At 40.1% G+C, this 15943-nt stretch overlaps 1 protein-coding gene across 12 annotated transcripts in view; it reads left to right on the top strand.

Annotated features, from left to right (window-relative positions):
• myt1lb (myelin transcription factor 1-like, b) overlaps nt 1-15943 on the top strand; it is a 131566-nt gene that overhangs the window by 95021 nt on the left and 20602 nt on the right. For 11 of the 12 annotated variants that reach the window (XM_077537939.1, XM_077537948.1, XM_077537949.1 and 8 more), the window contains 5 exons: nt 2806-2940; nt 6800-6890; nt 10401-10508; nt 12304-12530; nt 14606-14904. In XM_077537939.1, the coding sequence (XP_077394065.1) occupies nt 2806-2940; nt 6800-6890; nt 10401-10508; nt 12304-12530; nt 14606-14904 (860 nt within the window). The remainder of the gene's footprint in view (nt 1-2805; nt 2941-6799; nt 6891-10400; nt 10509-12303; nt 12531-14605; nt 14905-15943) is intronic. The other variant, XM_077537945.1, reaches the window with a different exon arrangement.

Genomic DNA, 15943 nt, shown 5'->3' with positions numbered 1-15943 from the left:
TTGAACATTTGAATCTTGGTTAGCAGCAGGAGCAGCCGCAGCAGCAGCTTATGTTGTTAAAATAGGCCAGCATGGAAACATCAGAGGGGAGGCTTGTCAGGCATAAGTAATGGCAATCTGCACGGCCTGTTAGGGCCGTACATTTTCATCCCTGGGATGCAGCTCGGGGTAAAGCCTCCTATTTTTAAACCCACTTTTTCAGGACTCGGGGAAGAGGCAGCCTTGCGTCCTTTTGCGGAGAATTAATTTATACATTCCTTTGACGATGCTTGCACCCTACTGCTCCATTTGGATTTTCAGCGAGCACGCGGAAGGACAAACAAAATGCAATTCTCCTCTTTCAGTCCAAATGATTCCTCTCATATCTTTTTTATGGCAGTAATATTCAGCCTTAATTAGGCAAAATTATTTCTCCCCACACAGGATATTTGGACAAGAGACACAAATAAGAGCATGCTAATTCACAGCAGGGTGATATTAAACCTCAAATGCCACACAATTCTCAGCAGGTATATCTTGCAACGTAAATGCCACACAAATGTTAATTTCGAGAGTCTTTCCGCAGACTCGCTGCTCGGATGACGGCGAAATAAAGAGTGGAAGGCTGATAATAATCGAGATAGCAGATAGACGATAGTAGCAGACACTCCGCTCAGCGGGGGTTCCTGCGCGTGATTTATAAAACACAGCATGAAGAGATTGGAGGTAGGGAAGGAAAGAGGGGGTCAGGGATGAACGCGGTTCGGCAAGAGAAGCGGTTGAGGTTAAGATGAGAACGCACGAGTATCCGAATGACCGATAAGGAACAACAGGCCCGCTGACTGCACATTAATTATCCAGAGATGGTATGCTAATGGAGGCCATTTGCTATGCAAAACGCAGCCCCTCCCAAGCCGCAATCAATATCCCTTCCTTCTAATATGCCTTCCACTCAGCTGCTCCCACTCAGAAAAAGGCTGGCAACCGAACGTGCACCGTTAGAAATATTTCATTTGGATTTGATCTCATGCTAACAGCCAGGGCCTCGAAAGAAGTCAGTCTTAACAAGCCAAATGATGAAGATACTGTTTTATATCAAAGCCAGGCAGAATAATAAGAAAAAAAAAACAAAAACAGAATGACAACATGCAGCACCCTCTACACATTTTATTTGGGTAAATGAGTGGGTGTGCACTATGTCACCTCTTCTTAACCCTACTCATCGCCTGATTCTGTTCCTCTTTGTTCTTGCTTCATACCCGCTGGGGTTTTTTGTGGGGTTTGTCACTTGCCGCCTGAGGAGTTGCAGAGTTTCAAACCCTTTAATCAGCCGCACATCACTTTGCGTGCAGTATGCGAAAACACCGCCGCCGCCCACTCCCTCGTATGACTCTAATACTAGTTCCTAATGAACATTTCAGTCGCTCATATCGTTGCGTTTTGGTTGCACAAGCTGGTAAGTTGCTTACATCGGCATTGGGGAAAATACGGTACACACCGCATCGACCCCGACTACAGTATTACGTACCTTCAGCGCATGCGCGAGAAGTAATTCCCCTCCATACCATCGGCGACGGTACTCATTATTCCTAAATGCAACCGGAAACCTCTTTACGGGGGCGGCATATAAAAACGTAAACAATGCATATCGGTTACCGTATTTTCCGCACTATAAGGCGCACCTAAAAGCCTTCAATTTTTTCAAAAGCTGACCGTGCGCCTTATATATGGATCAATATTGAGCCGCAACAGGTCTCGCTCTCAAAACGCTGTCGGCAACCCTGCACGATCGGTGACGCGCATGCGCAGGAGATCCCGCCATCTTGAATCGCTAGCTAATACTAATACTTTAGCTCAGAGAAAATAATAAAACAGCTGTTTATTCATTTTGGGAGTGAATGGAGTTGTCAGAAAGCTGGTTTGTAATCTATTCATAAAGTTTGACTGACCTATCTGACTGTTTTGTTGACATTCCCTTTAGCGCAGCATCATCTAATGGATGCGTAACATAACCCCAGCCTCTACTGTAGCGCCTTACATATGGAAAAAGTTTGAAAATATGTCATTCATTGAAGGTGCGCCGTGTAATGCGGTGTGCCTTATAGTGCAGAAAATACGGTACATTTTCTCTCACAATGTCCTCCCACGTGAATGGAAAACTCTGTTGTTGTTTTTTTTGCACAGTATCGTATATAAAAGTAAATCCTACCTGCTATGTCCAGTCGTGCCATCGTTTGGCTTTCTTACCTTTTAACAAAGCTTTTAACGGCAATATCATACAATGCAAGAACAGCATGATTTGCTCCAGCCAATTAGTGAAAAGAAGAAAAGACCATTATAACAATTTTTATGGGTAGTGAAAAAAAAATGATTGAATCATAATATCATTTTTTTTCACTTGAAATTGAGTGAATTGCTGTAATACAAAGTGTTGCGCAAAAAAAAAAAAAAAAAAATGTAATTTCTCCACTAACTGCCAAGGGTTGAAATGTTGAATCGTTCACTATTTCAATGAATGCGAGAAGGTTAGGATCAGACATCTTTCAACAAAGAGAAATCATATTTGAAAATTAGGAGACTATTAAATGATGAAAAGTGTGATGTGTCGGGTGTTGCCAGGAATGAGTAACTAACGAGCTGCCGTTTAACCTCCACTGGATCGAATCTTGTATTATTTTTTTTTAACTCAACTTGAACGCTTGCTTTGACATGCAAAAAAAAAAAAAACAACTTGTATGTAAAATGTATTAATTTGCCCTTTGACTCTACTACTTTAGCCATCTCAAATTGCTGTGTATTAATATATAATCATTCCTTCGCACGCAGACGCGTCTCGTGCAGACAAGAAAGAGAGCCGCTGTCCGACACCGGGCTGCGACGGCACGGGTCACGTGACTGGCTTGTACCCCCACCATCGAAGCCTGTCGGGCTGTCCGCACAAAGACAGAGTGCCACCAGAAAGTAAGCCATCTGGTGTCATACCGACACCCGCGTTATCTCCACAACCTGTGGCCTTCACCTCCCATGTCACTCTGCATGTCTTCCCTGTGATCACTGCTGAGTCGGACCCGCTGCGCGTGCGCGCGTGCGCCTGCGCGTTTGCTGAACTGTTTGATGGCGAAGGCCTGCAGCGGCACTTCTCTTGTGACCTTTTGCATGCAGCCATCGTTTTGTTCGCCGATTGCCTGCTTAGTGTGCCGTGGTGATGAGGTATGAAATGAGGACTTGATCTGTGAAATGCGGAGGTTGGTTAATGTTTTTTTGCATGAGACTTTTGACCATTTTCGAGACACTGGTCAAATGTGTTGTTTGTCATAGCATGTATGGTGTTGGTTGTGTACTACCTCCGCCGAGGTGTTTATGAACAGTATGTTTGCGTAACCCAGTGCTTCTCAATTATTTTCTGTCATGCCCCCCCAGTAAGAAGAAAACATCTCGCGCCCTCCTCCCCACGCGCGACTATAAATAGTATAATTTTTCTATAAAATTGTTCTAAGCACACCTCTGCATAACACTGTGTCCGTATTAACGTATAAGAGAATAAAAAAAAGAAAGAAATATGCAGCAACTTACAACAAAGAATAGCTTTATTAACTGTAACAGAAAATATTTAAAGTGCGTCTGAAATTCAAAAATAAAATTAAATCCTTAATCAAACTATAAACATTTTTTGACTGACCATGTCAAACCATATGATACGGAAAAATAAAATTACATAAAATCAATAAATAATAATGCATTCAAACTGATCACCAACATTAACTAAGGAGCACAATATAAAAATTAAAAAAAACTTTAATCAGCACAATATTAAAAAAAAAAAAAAAAAAAAAAAAAAACTTTTACCAACAAAATAAAAATATAAAATAATTTGTGCTGATTTTTTTTTTTTTTTTTGCTGTGTGCAAACCCCTACACCATCGAGCGAATTGTTGATTTGTATTGAAAATGTTTGATTGTAATAAATAAATAAATCCACTTCCTTCCCCGGAGACCACGGCTGTGCATATGTGCGTGTGACGAGAGGGGGAAAAAAATAAAAATAAAAAAATTCCCTGCTCAAGTTACCTCTGCGGGGCCACAACAATGCTCATGTGCATTTTCACTTTACTGAAGTAAATATCTGTTACAAGCTTTGAAGGAAAACGTAGAAGCAGAAGTAGAAAATTAATCGCGATTAATTAAAGAAAAATGTGCGATTAATTAGTTAAAATATTTTTGTTAAAAATTTTGTTATTTTAAAATTTTGTTAAATTTAGTTATTTTAGTTAAAAAATTTTGGGGGTTCATAAAAAAATAAATAATAATAATAATAATAATAATAATAATAATAATAAAATAAATAAATACTTTTCTTTTCCCCCCAAAAAAGTTTGCTTTCGAGTGTGGGCTGCCATTTGCCATTCCCTGATCTATTTTGATCTATTTGTCTTCTTATATCGTACGCTGTAGCTTATTCACCACTAAGGTATGAGGCTAAGAGGAAAGAATCCGTTGCGATGGTCTGTAATTAACTGGCTGCTCTCGCTCATTCCGTTCATTTGATTCGAGAGCGCAGACCTCGATAACGCTGTGAACCCTTCCTCAGCCATCCGTGCCACAAAACCCATTCTTTTATTTATATTCTTTTTGCTCAATTACGGTGCAACGAATGGAAAGGCTTGCACCATATCGCATATCGAGTGAAGTGGCAATAAACATTCGCCTTGAATGAATCGTGAGATTTCACCGCGGCTATTTTAGCCTTGTTCACCTTGTGCAAACGTCTCAATAAAGGACAGTTTATGTGTTTTATTAATCGACCCAGTCAAATTCAAGATATGATCTGCTGTCACAGAGAGCACCATCAAAAATAAAAGAGGCTTTTAATAATGGCTCGGAAATTAGTTACCATTACAGAAAGGTTTGTAAAGACCACCGGTGCCACGGATGACACTTGTCCTGTGGAGCACAGCTTCGATAATTGGCAGAAAGCTTCTCACAGCAAAAAACATTTGGAGCATTTGACCTTAACACTGATCGAGAGCGACCAAAGCTTTCGTATTCAGGATTGGCATTTTGTTGTTTATGTTCATTGGGCCTCCTTTTGTAGTTTTACAGTATGAGCAAAATATACTTGACCTGTTCATCACGTGATACTGCGATTTTAAAACTACCACAATATCGTCGTCGTCATGTCAGATATTATTGTAAAAGCAGCACATCTTTACAAGAAAGTCAGTTGATTTCCATTTGTGCAGTTCTAGCGTCCTCTGGTGGCTTTTTTTTTTTTTTTTTTTTTTTTTTAAATACCAGTCTAATTTTCGTATGGCATGTTTTGGCCAAATTCTTACCTTTCTTTCAACGTAAATTCAAACGGAGCCGATTGAACGTCATTACATCGTGCGAACGTACCTAATGTTGTGGTCTATGAGTGGACGAGTGCCCTTGCCTTTGGTGCTCAAGGGTGCCGGAGTCGAACACACAGCCCGCGTGTCTGGTGACGTCTAAAAAGTGACCTACTCTCAATCGTTAAGTCTCCGCATCGTCAGCCAATCGCTAGCTTCCTGTCAATAAAGTGTTCGATCGTCTCGCACAAGCAGAGTCTTTGCTTGACTACTTTAAAGGTAAAGATGACAACATGGCAGCCGAATGACGACCTGCAGCGACAGGCGGCCGCTTTTCGTTCGCTCTTCATGCATTCGCTGTGCTGGATAGATGATGTTTTATTAATGCGGTGCTTTCATTTAATTGGGAAATCACACAGTGCAGCCAGACAGCTCCTTGGGAAATGTGAAAAATGACAATTAAATTATATCTCAAATTCATTAATTCCCTTCACCATTTGCTCATTTTAGCTTTCGTTTTCTCTTTATAAAACCGTTGGAATTGATTGTTGGTTTTCAACGTCATTTGCATATGTAATACACAGCGCGTTTGCTCCCACAAACAGTTTGCATCTTTGTATTCCTTCCCTTTATTTTTTATTTTTTTTCTTCCCATCTTGCAATTTGATTAAGACTATTACGTGCTGCTTCAATTTCCTGCCTCTTCGCAGAGGGCAGGACGAATCTCGGATATGCATAATGTATTGGCTTGTGGCAAAGTTGAGGTGGCAGGCTTTTTCTTTTTTTTTTCCAATTACCTGCACCCAACACCAATTAGTATGGAAGGGAAAGAGGATGATGAGGGGTGAAAGTTTAAGGGGGGGCGATAATGATGAAGCTGACGCCGATGGGGTTTGTCGAGACGACCCTTTCGCCCGCGCCCCTGCTCGCTCGCTCGCGGTGCGCCGACGGCTCCTCTCAGACTTCCATAGATCATTAATCTAATTGGCCGCTTGCCAACGGGCAGCCAGACAGTTATGGACTGTTTTAATGGTAAACGGTATCGAGGACCAACGCTAACAACGTGCCCGCGATACCAAAGAGCAAATAACAGAGGGAAGGGATCTTCTTATTGATTTGTTCTGCATGATTGTCTGCTGTTGGTTGAATCTGCTTTTCGGCATGGCCCCGATTCCCCCCCCCCCCCGCTCCTCCATTTCTGTGTCTTGCTGAACCTAAATGGCTCCTTTTTATTCATGACCGTGCCTTATTGCATGAATATTAATTTGAAAGGCTCGGATAAGTGGAAGCAATATGGCGGGAAACCTTGCCTGCCCTTTCAAACTAGCGTTCATTAAAATGAAGAAAAGGTCATTTGGGTTCACGCAGGCTCATTTCTTAATGATGTTTATAATGGCGAGCTCACACACACTAATAGAAGCCCGTGCGTTGGTTTTTCGAGGGGGCTCCTAACCTTCCGTGTTTCTCACTCCTGTCTCCTTGTCGCTATGAAGTTGTGGCTATGTATGAGAACGTTCTTAAGTGTCCTACGCCCGGCTGCACTGGACGCGGCCATGTCAATAGCAACAGAAACTCCCACAGAAGGTAAGTGACAGCCTGGCCAGAAGAAACGGGCTCGATCCGTGTCCCCTTTTTTTTTTTTTTTTTTCCCTGTGGGATCGTTTTTCAGTTCGTACGGACATGAGATCTTGATTTGACCTTTTTTTCTTCCATTCAATCTTTATTTTGTGTGGTGATTATGATCATAATGTTGGCTTGATGGGGATCATTACCTCCATCTTGGATGTTGTGTTGTTTTCATTGTCCGCTGGTTTCTTTATTGATATGTTTGTTGTTGTCTGCAATGTTTTGTTCTTTTTTTTTTTTATGCATCCACATGGAATATTATACAGTGTGTCAATACGGAAAAAGTTATATATGGAAAAAGTTTGAAAATATGTCATTCGTTGAAGGTGTGCCTTATAATGCGGCGCGCCTTATAGTGCGGAAAATACGGTACTCAAAAACTCTTCCTTGTAAATTTAAAATAATTTTTAAGGAGCAATCGCTCCCCATTTTTACAGTGGTATGAAAAAAAACAGTGATTTAAAAAAAACAACACGTCGTTAAGTTCTTCAAAATCAACAACACTGTAAAAATATTTTGATTATAGAATATTTTACTCTCTTCCAAGTATAAATGCTACTATGTTAGAAATAGTCCTTATTATTATTATTATTATTATTATTATTATTTATTTTTTATTTTTGTATAAAATGCACTCTACAAAATGTACCGTGTAGCTTTCGACTCATCACAAGGCGCGAGTGAGCAGGACGCAAGCGAAGGAAAGAAGACGAGTGTCTAAGACACCAAAGTGTCAGGTCAAGCCAGCGAGACAAAGTGAAGCGAGCAACCATACAGGATACGGGAACACGAGATGGATGGCGAGGATATAAATGGTGAATCCAGAGGGACAAAACACACAAAAAAAAAAAAAAAAAACAAAAAAAAAAAAAACAAAAACGGGAGACTGATATTGAGAGAAGGAGCACACATTTAGTTGGATCTGTGAAAATCAGAAATCGTCATCAGAAACATCAAAGCATGTTTGTCCCTATCTGAGCCAGAATGGGGAGGAGTCATTTGAAATGTAACGTGCTCGTCTCTTCAAATCGTTTGCTGCGCGTATGGAGGTTAATATTATATTTTCTGAAATTTCAGCTGTTAAAATCCGAGAATGGAGACCGCCAAACTTTTTCATTTGAGGGCCACAGACAGAAAATCAGAAGGACGCAAGGGCCACATAATTGTTATGAAGAGAAATTGAGTTTAGTCTTAAAAATTGTACAAATAATTTGTTCTGTTAGTTTTTATTAGTTTAGTTTTTTTTTAAATGCTTAGTTTTAGTTTAGTTTTAGTTAGTTTTTGTATTATTTTTATTTTTTATTTTTTAATGTGTATAACTTGTGCGCAATATTTAAAAAAACAGCATGGGAGCAACGTCATCTTTTGGTGCTTTTCTATTGGCTGCTACTTTCAAACGTCATTATTGCGGTTGATATCAAAATAAATCACACTAAAAATCACACTAAAAACTAAAACGAAGGACATTTTTGCTGTAATTATAGTTTTAGTTAGTTTTGTAAACATAAAATGTAATTTCAGTTAGTTTTCATTTTTTAAAATGCATTTTCGTTTTTATTTTATTTAGTTAACAGAATTGTTTTTTGAATTTTAGTTTTAGTTATTTCCTTAGTTTTAGTGAACTAAAATAACCTTTAATAGCACCTGTATTTTTCGACACCCTCCCTTCATACTTTGACCGTCTCCAAACATTTTTGTTTTTATTTTATTTGAACCGAGTCAAATGCCATTTTTAGCATATGTCGCGGGCCACTAAAAAAATGGATGGCGGGCCACAAATGGCCCCCGGGCTGTAGTTTGGACACCTCTGATGTAAACAAAGGTTCACCTGATTGTGTAATTCTTCCTCTTGTTATTTCAAACGAGACTGATTACAATGCATGGGCTCATACATGCAAAAGCATAAATCATTCAACAGTCGCCGGTTGAAAAAACAACAAAAAAATGGCATCCATCAAGTTTGGAGGGAGAAACAAAAATAGCCTCGCTGTCAGATGGGGTGAGGTTACAGTGACAAAGGAGTCACCCGCAGCAGATGCTCAGGGAGTTGGGGCATAGCAGCAGCTATTAGCACCTTTCTGCCACTCAGCCCGGGTGACAGCAAAGGTGCAGACCTGGGAAGAGACCGCAGTGGCCCCCATACTGCGCTCAGTGACACGGCTCGGGCGCCAAATGGCACCAGCTCCAAAACTTTCACTTTTGCCTATCAAAGAAATGACACAGATTCGACGCATTTGTGGGCGTCGCGTGACAGGTGCTCATGAGCAAAAGCTCCGTATTTGTCTTCAGGCCACCGTCAAAGTGCGTTTGGTGAGGCCTGACGAGGAAAATGGAGGTTAAAGGATCGCAGCGTGTGCTTTTGTCACTTTTGGTCAGTTAGTTGTCAGGACATTTGCACTCCATACTGAGCCGGAGCAGGAATATTCCCATGCGTGACTCCTTATGTTTGTGCACTTTGCGATTGGTCCATATTCATATTATGCAACTTATTTATTCATTTAGACCATTGGTGTCCAAACTACGGCCCGGGGGCCATTTGCAGCCCGCCGTCCATTTTTTTAGTGGCCCGCGACATATGCTAAAAATGGCATTTGACTCAGTTCAAATCAAATAAAAACAAAAATGTTTGGAGATGGTCAAAGTCAGAAGGGAGGGTGTCGAAAAACACAGGTGCTATTAAAGGTTATTTTAGTTCACTAAAACTAACAAAATAAACTAAAATTAAAAAAAAAAACTTCACAAGCATATTACGTGCCCCTTCATCTGACCATTAGCGTGGATTTTTAAACATAGAAGGGCCAAAATATGCCTTTTGAAAATTACAAAAACACAATATTGTGCCTTTTTTTTTCAATATAGTAAGCTTTTATTTACAATATCACGAGTGTCTTTAACATTATCGTGAGCTTTTTTATATTGCCAACCTCCCCACAATATGATAATTATCACATATTGAGGTTCATATATCGTGATATTTTATTTGGATGTTTGGATATCGTTACATCTCTAAAGGTTTGTGTACGTTTGTAAACAAAAATAATCACGGCATGTTCACAAAAACATGTGGTAGTTAATTGTTTTGTAATGTTGAATATAGTCACAATAATAAAAGATCTAAAAAAAAATATATATACAGACAGAAATAGTAATAAACAGCCAGCATTTGCTCTTTTATTTATTGTGTACACATTATTTCAATTAATAATTTTACAATGGATTATACATAATTAAAATGCATACTACAGTATTTTAATTCTTGTCAATTCAAAATCCCAAGAAGCATTCTGGTTACTATATTTTTTTTATTTTTTTTTCAAAGGCTCTCTGAAGCAGCCACGTGAGAATTAGTTTGTCAGACAAGCACATTAACAATCATCACCTTTTATAACGCGCACATGAATTTCCCATTTCATTTTTGTGTTCAGATTTTGTAGCGTGCCAGTGTTGACAACCGTTTTTCTATTTCAGTCTGTCTGGGTGCCCGATCGCCGCAGCCGAGAAACTGGCCAAGGCCCAAGAGAAACACCAGAACTGTGACGGCTCCAAGCCCAACCCGGCTTCCGACAGAGTCTTAAGGTACAACCCACTTTTCACTTCCTCCTCATCAGGTGGTCTTCAAACAACAGCGGCTGTCAAAAAAAGTTTTTGGCAACTTCACAGCGGAAGATTAAAAAAAAAAAAAAAAAAAAGGGAAAACTCGCGTTTGTTCTGCCATTTGATGAATTCACATCAAATGTTTGATACATGTTCTCACTATGTTATTGAAGGGGCTCCATGTTTGTTAAATAATTTCTGTCACACTGAAATGTTTTTGTTCCTTTTTCCCCCTTGCATTTCTTAAAGCTGTTCAGGTTTGAAGTGCTTTTTGTTTTATGTCGGATCCTTCAGCGAGTACTTCCAAAAAGACATTTGTCTCCTTTCGATTGAAGACAAATCTCTTTATTCCCTTAATGCAGTTACATTTATCATAGTGTAGCACAGGTTGTTTGTTGTTGTTGTTTGTTTTGTATTAGTAACTATTTTAAAGTCATCGTCACAAGTAGGGGTGGGAGGAAAAAAATCGATATCGCAATATATTGTTGCGCTCTCTGTTGCAATAAATTATCGATATACTGACGGTAGATATCGATGTAATGTGTCCAGTTGTGCAGTATTGTTGTAAATGTTTATGCACTTTAATTTGTCTCACTTTACAATGTTTGCAGTTAACTCATTTGCTCCCAATAACGTGTAAATACGTTTTTTTTTATGTTCTAAGTGTCCCAAAGATGTATTTATACGTTGGTTTTTTTTGGGGGGGTTTTATGCTAGAGTATACAGAAGGCTTTGATGCAGCCTCTCAACTGCAAAGAACGGTTGCAGAAATGGTAGTTATTACACAAACGGCCAGCAGGTGGCAGCAGAACAAAGGAGCTCAACCAGAGCCAAGTGGAAAAAATGCTAAATTACTTAGAATTTTAAATATATTTGTGAAAACTGATGAAACTTAGCTCTCTTCTAATGCTAATTGCTGCAAAACGGAAGCAGATAGAAACATACTTTTTTTTTTTCCTGATGGAAGAAGAGACTTTAATCTTTCTTTTGATAGGTTTCCATGCTTTTATAGCAATTGAACACAATATTCTGTGGGCCTTGCAAAATCAGTCAAAATCCAGTAAAACAGCCGGGAGCGAACGGAATTGCTTCTTTGAAAATGGCTTGAAGTGAATGAGTTAATTAAAAGGCTCAGAGGCAGTGAGGCAATATGTAGAACTTTGTACATTGTACAAAATTTTGGCATTGAATAAATGCACAATTAGACATTTTCCTTTTTATGGGCATTTGTTGGCTTTTTCAGTCACATATTGCTAAAATTCTTTTTGACAATATATCAAAAATCGTAGATATCGTGTATCGCGATATTATCGACATCGTGAGCCAAATATCGTCACCGTATCGAATCGTGGTTTACCCGTAATTTCAAATTTCAAATTTCGATGAGTGAAAATAAACATAAGAACTTGCACTTCATCGCTTCCTTGTTATGGTTTTTGCGGCTCCACTTGGTGTTTATGCGCATCAAATTATAAGACAATAGCAAGTGTTAAAAAAAAAAAAGAAATAAAGAAACTCAATTTATTTTTCTTTGGCAGTGGAGGTTAAGAAAAGAGACGCAAGCAAAGGCAAATGGAGGGAATATCCTTTCTGTGAAAGAGCATCCATTTACCAGCATCATCCTCCGTATTTCAATCCTGGAGTATTGCCAACCGTCTGCGCTTTCCTTTGAGTCTGCCCACTTGAAGCCAAATTTCCTCCCCCCCCCCCCACCCCTCCCTTGGGCAATTTCCAGTGGCTCGGTCCAACTTCCACCCCCTCGTCATTTATTTTCCAGGCCTGTGTGCTTTGTCAAACAACTGGACTATCCTCAGTATGGTGACAAGAACAATGTTTCCACCAGCTCGCCCCGATCCAACCTGGCCAAGGAGCTGGAGAAGTACTCCAAGACCAGCTTCGACTACAGCGCCTTCGAGGGGACCAACAGCCACACAGTGTACGGGAAACGGGCCATCGCACCCAAGGTTCACGGCCACAGGGAGACCTCCCCGAAAGGATTTGACGGTAATATTTCGTAGCAAATTCCGTTTGCATCGTCTTTATGTTCACCACGAGAAGCCCATTTGCTTATCATTTCAAGCAACCAATTAATGCAGTGAAGCTCAAACGTCCCTGAAATAGTCACAGCAGTATATAGTCTCATTTCCACCAAGGATGAAGTTACCGTATAGTTCAACATTTCTATAATAAAAACTCACACTATTCAACATCCTTCCATTGTCACACTGCTTGTTGACTTATTTGAGGTTGCATTTTATTGCTTGGTCGACAGAGAAAATGTATACAATGGAATAAGAGCGAATGAGGAAAAAACAAAAACAGTGGATTATGTACAGAGATGCTGACATACAATTTGCCACAGCAGTATGTACAAATCATGTCATGAAGGGTTTTCTGGTTCATGTGTCATCATGTCCCTATTTTTATTTTTTATAGTTTTCAAGTGTCCTTTTGCAAGATTGCTTCGTCGTTGTTTGTTTTTAGCGTTGTCATTGTGAGCCCACATATGGCAAAAATAAATTTCTTGATTTGTTTTCGCAACATTTGGAAACGTGCAACACGGACTAGGATCCGATTGATGTGGATTTTTTTAGATCGGTGCTAATATCGATATTTGGCAGAGAAAATATCAATTACCAATGAGATTAATACAAATACATAAAGCATAATTATTTTTGCTATTCGTGGCCTGATCCCTATTTCTCAGGAATTGCAGGTAACAACTGTAAATATGGTGTTCAAAAAAAAAAATATATATATGTTCATATTTTCAATTTTTACTGTTCCTCAAAGGGATTTTATCCACATTTCCCCCATTTTCCACGAAAAACACATTTTGAATGTTTATCAGTGTTTTTTAAGATTATTATTATTATTATTATTATTATTATTATTATCATTATTATTTTATTTGGCTGATTCTTTTGTCGGGTGCTTGAAGGGCCACAATTGACACATGCAACTTACCTGCTTTAGCTCTGATGTGTTTTTCTTCTTCTAATTCAATGCTGAGCTACATACTGCATCTCGACTATATGCTATTGACGTCACACCTATTGTACAGTAATTTCAAAATAAATAAATAAATTGAAATGCAACCCTGGATTAGGCATTTATAGAGCTGAACTGTTCAAATCAAACTAAACTTGCACTGACATTTATATAATTATATAATATTCAGGTGCTTTTACATAATCTAGCTACCTGATGCCTTGTTGAGAAGTCCTTTAATACACAACAAATTCAGAAACATTTTGGAAATTGGTGTCACTTTATCAGAGAACAGAAGTATTTTTCTATCAAAGCCAGTCGAAAGCCAAGCAATCAGCATAATGTGTTGGGCTTGTTGTCATCCAAGGCCACACGTCACCATCATCTTGTCTGTACGCAGACATCACATTTGTCTGTTTGATTTTGGTGACAACCTGGCAAACCGGCTGTGTTTTTTCATTTTGGACCATGAACAACCAAAAACCAGTTTCCTCGTAAGCCTGAACTGTGGATAAACAATCTGTCATCCAGTTAACATCTTCTATTTAATGGCATTAACTACAAGTATTCCATGCACAGTATTTATTGGCCAATTCAAGTGCTCAAAGTGCATTTACATGCTTGTGAAAAGACTCTTTTGTGTTGTTTCAATCATTTTCAATTGGCATTATTCCTGTCACGAGAAGCAAACGTGCTTTCAAGGATATTTCAATATTATGTGTATGCATTAGAAAATACACATGAAAACCAAAGATGGAAAATATTTCAACAAAGTATCACCAACAACTTCCAGTCGGTATAATGGTCTAGTGCAAGGGGTGGGCAAACTCGGTCCTCGGGGGCCGGAGTCCTGCAGGTTTTGCATGTTTTCCTCCTCCAACACAGCTAATATATGATCAGCTCATCAGCAAGCTCCGCATAAGCCCGATAGCGATCCTGTTGATTGGAAAGCGGGGAAACCTCCAAAACCTGCAGGACTTCGGCCCTCGAGGACTGAGTTTGCCCATCCCTAGCTCTAGTGTCATCAAAGTGTATAAGTGATACACAAATAATATTTTATTCCTCGCTTTTTGCCACGTCTCCTGCAGCCAAGCGCTACTGCAAGAACTCCAGCTCGGCGAGCAGCACGACCAGCACCTACGCTCCCAGCAGCAGCAGCAGCAGCAGTCTGAGCTGTGGTGGCGGCGGAGGAGGAGGGGGAGGGGGAGTGGGGGGAGGCGGAGGCGGAGGCAGCAGCGCCAGCAGCACCTGCAGCAAGAGCAGCTTCGACTACAGCCACGACATGGAGGCCGCACACATGGCCGCCACGGCCATCCTCAACCTGTCCACGCGCTGCCGGGAGATGCCCCACGGTATGGGGGGGAAGCCCCAGGATCTGTGCTCACAGGTAGGAGACCGGAAGACACCACAGCCTGTTGAATAGCAGGTTGGGTTGTTGTTGTTGTTTTTTTTTAAAATGGTGGCGCAACAACCACTTAAGTAAGCCGCACGTCAAGCTAAATACTAGGGACGTTCGATACCACTTTTTTTTTTTTTTCAGATTGATACTCAACTCTTGATTAGTCACCGATACCACTAATACATTAACCCCACCCTGCCCAAAAAAATACAAATTAATTCAAAATAAAATCCAAAAAATCCCAGCACAGGGATTCCTTGCGTTCCGTTCCTACGCTGGTGATGCAACCCGAATTTCGACTTAAATCATATCGTCAATATTTACATCAAAATACTTTGTACAGTAATTTAAAAAAACAAAACAAAACATATTTCATGTTTCCACACGGACATTGCTGACTGTCACGACTGAGGTGTGGTGGTGGACCCAAATGCAGGGAAGCAGGCAAAGAATGAGGTCAAAAAGAAGGTTAATAAACAAAAACGAGGAGGCAAAAATGAGCTACAAACTAAAAAAAAACAAAAATAAAGTCCAAAAAGATTAAACGGAGATAAGCTGTGGAACAAAACCGGCAGCATGACATGAGGGAACTTGACAATGAATCGACGCAGACAGAGGGGAGACAAGAGACTAAATGTACACAATCACACTAATTGACACAACGAGACACAGCTGAGCAAGACACAAGTGGCAGAGGATGCTGATCTGTTGACACTTTAGGAGGGGCAGGCAAACACAGGTGGACATACTCAGGTTTGCCGAGACGGGGGAAGCCATGACATGAACATAACAAAACACTGATCATGACAAGATCCACGCAGAGTTTGCGTGACGCAAATAGTGTTTATGGAAACCATGTATAAACCTGCCGCAACCTCGATCCCGGGATCATGACAGCAGTGCATGCCATTTGCGGCACAACATGATCATGCGGGGGGGGGTACATTTTTCTACGGAACCCAGGCTGATCAGCAATGGCGGGGAGGCATTTTACAATCATTCTTACGTGCCAGATGCATACAAAACC

This window comes from Festucalex cinctus, chromosome 12, assembly GCF_051991245.1.
Source record: "Festucalex cinctus isolate MCC-2025b chromosome 12, RoL_Fcin_1.0, whole genome shotgun sequence".
Lineage (NCBI taxonomy): Eukaryota > Metazoa > Chordata > Actinopteri > Syngnathiformes > Syngnathidae > Festucalex > Festucalex cinctus.
Note: the sequence above shows the minus strand (reverse complement) of the source record. Positions and strands in the feature narration are given on the sequence as shown.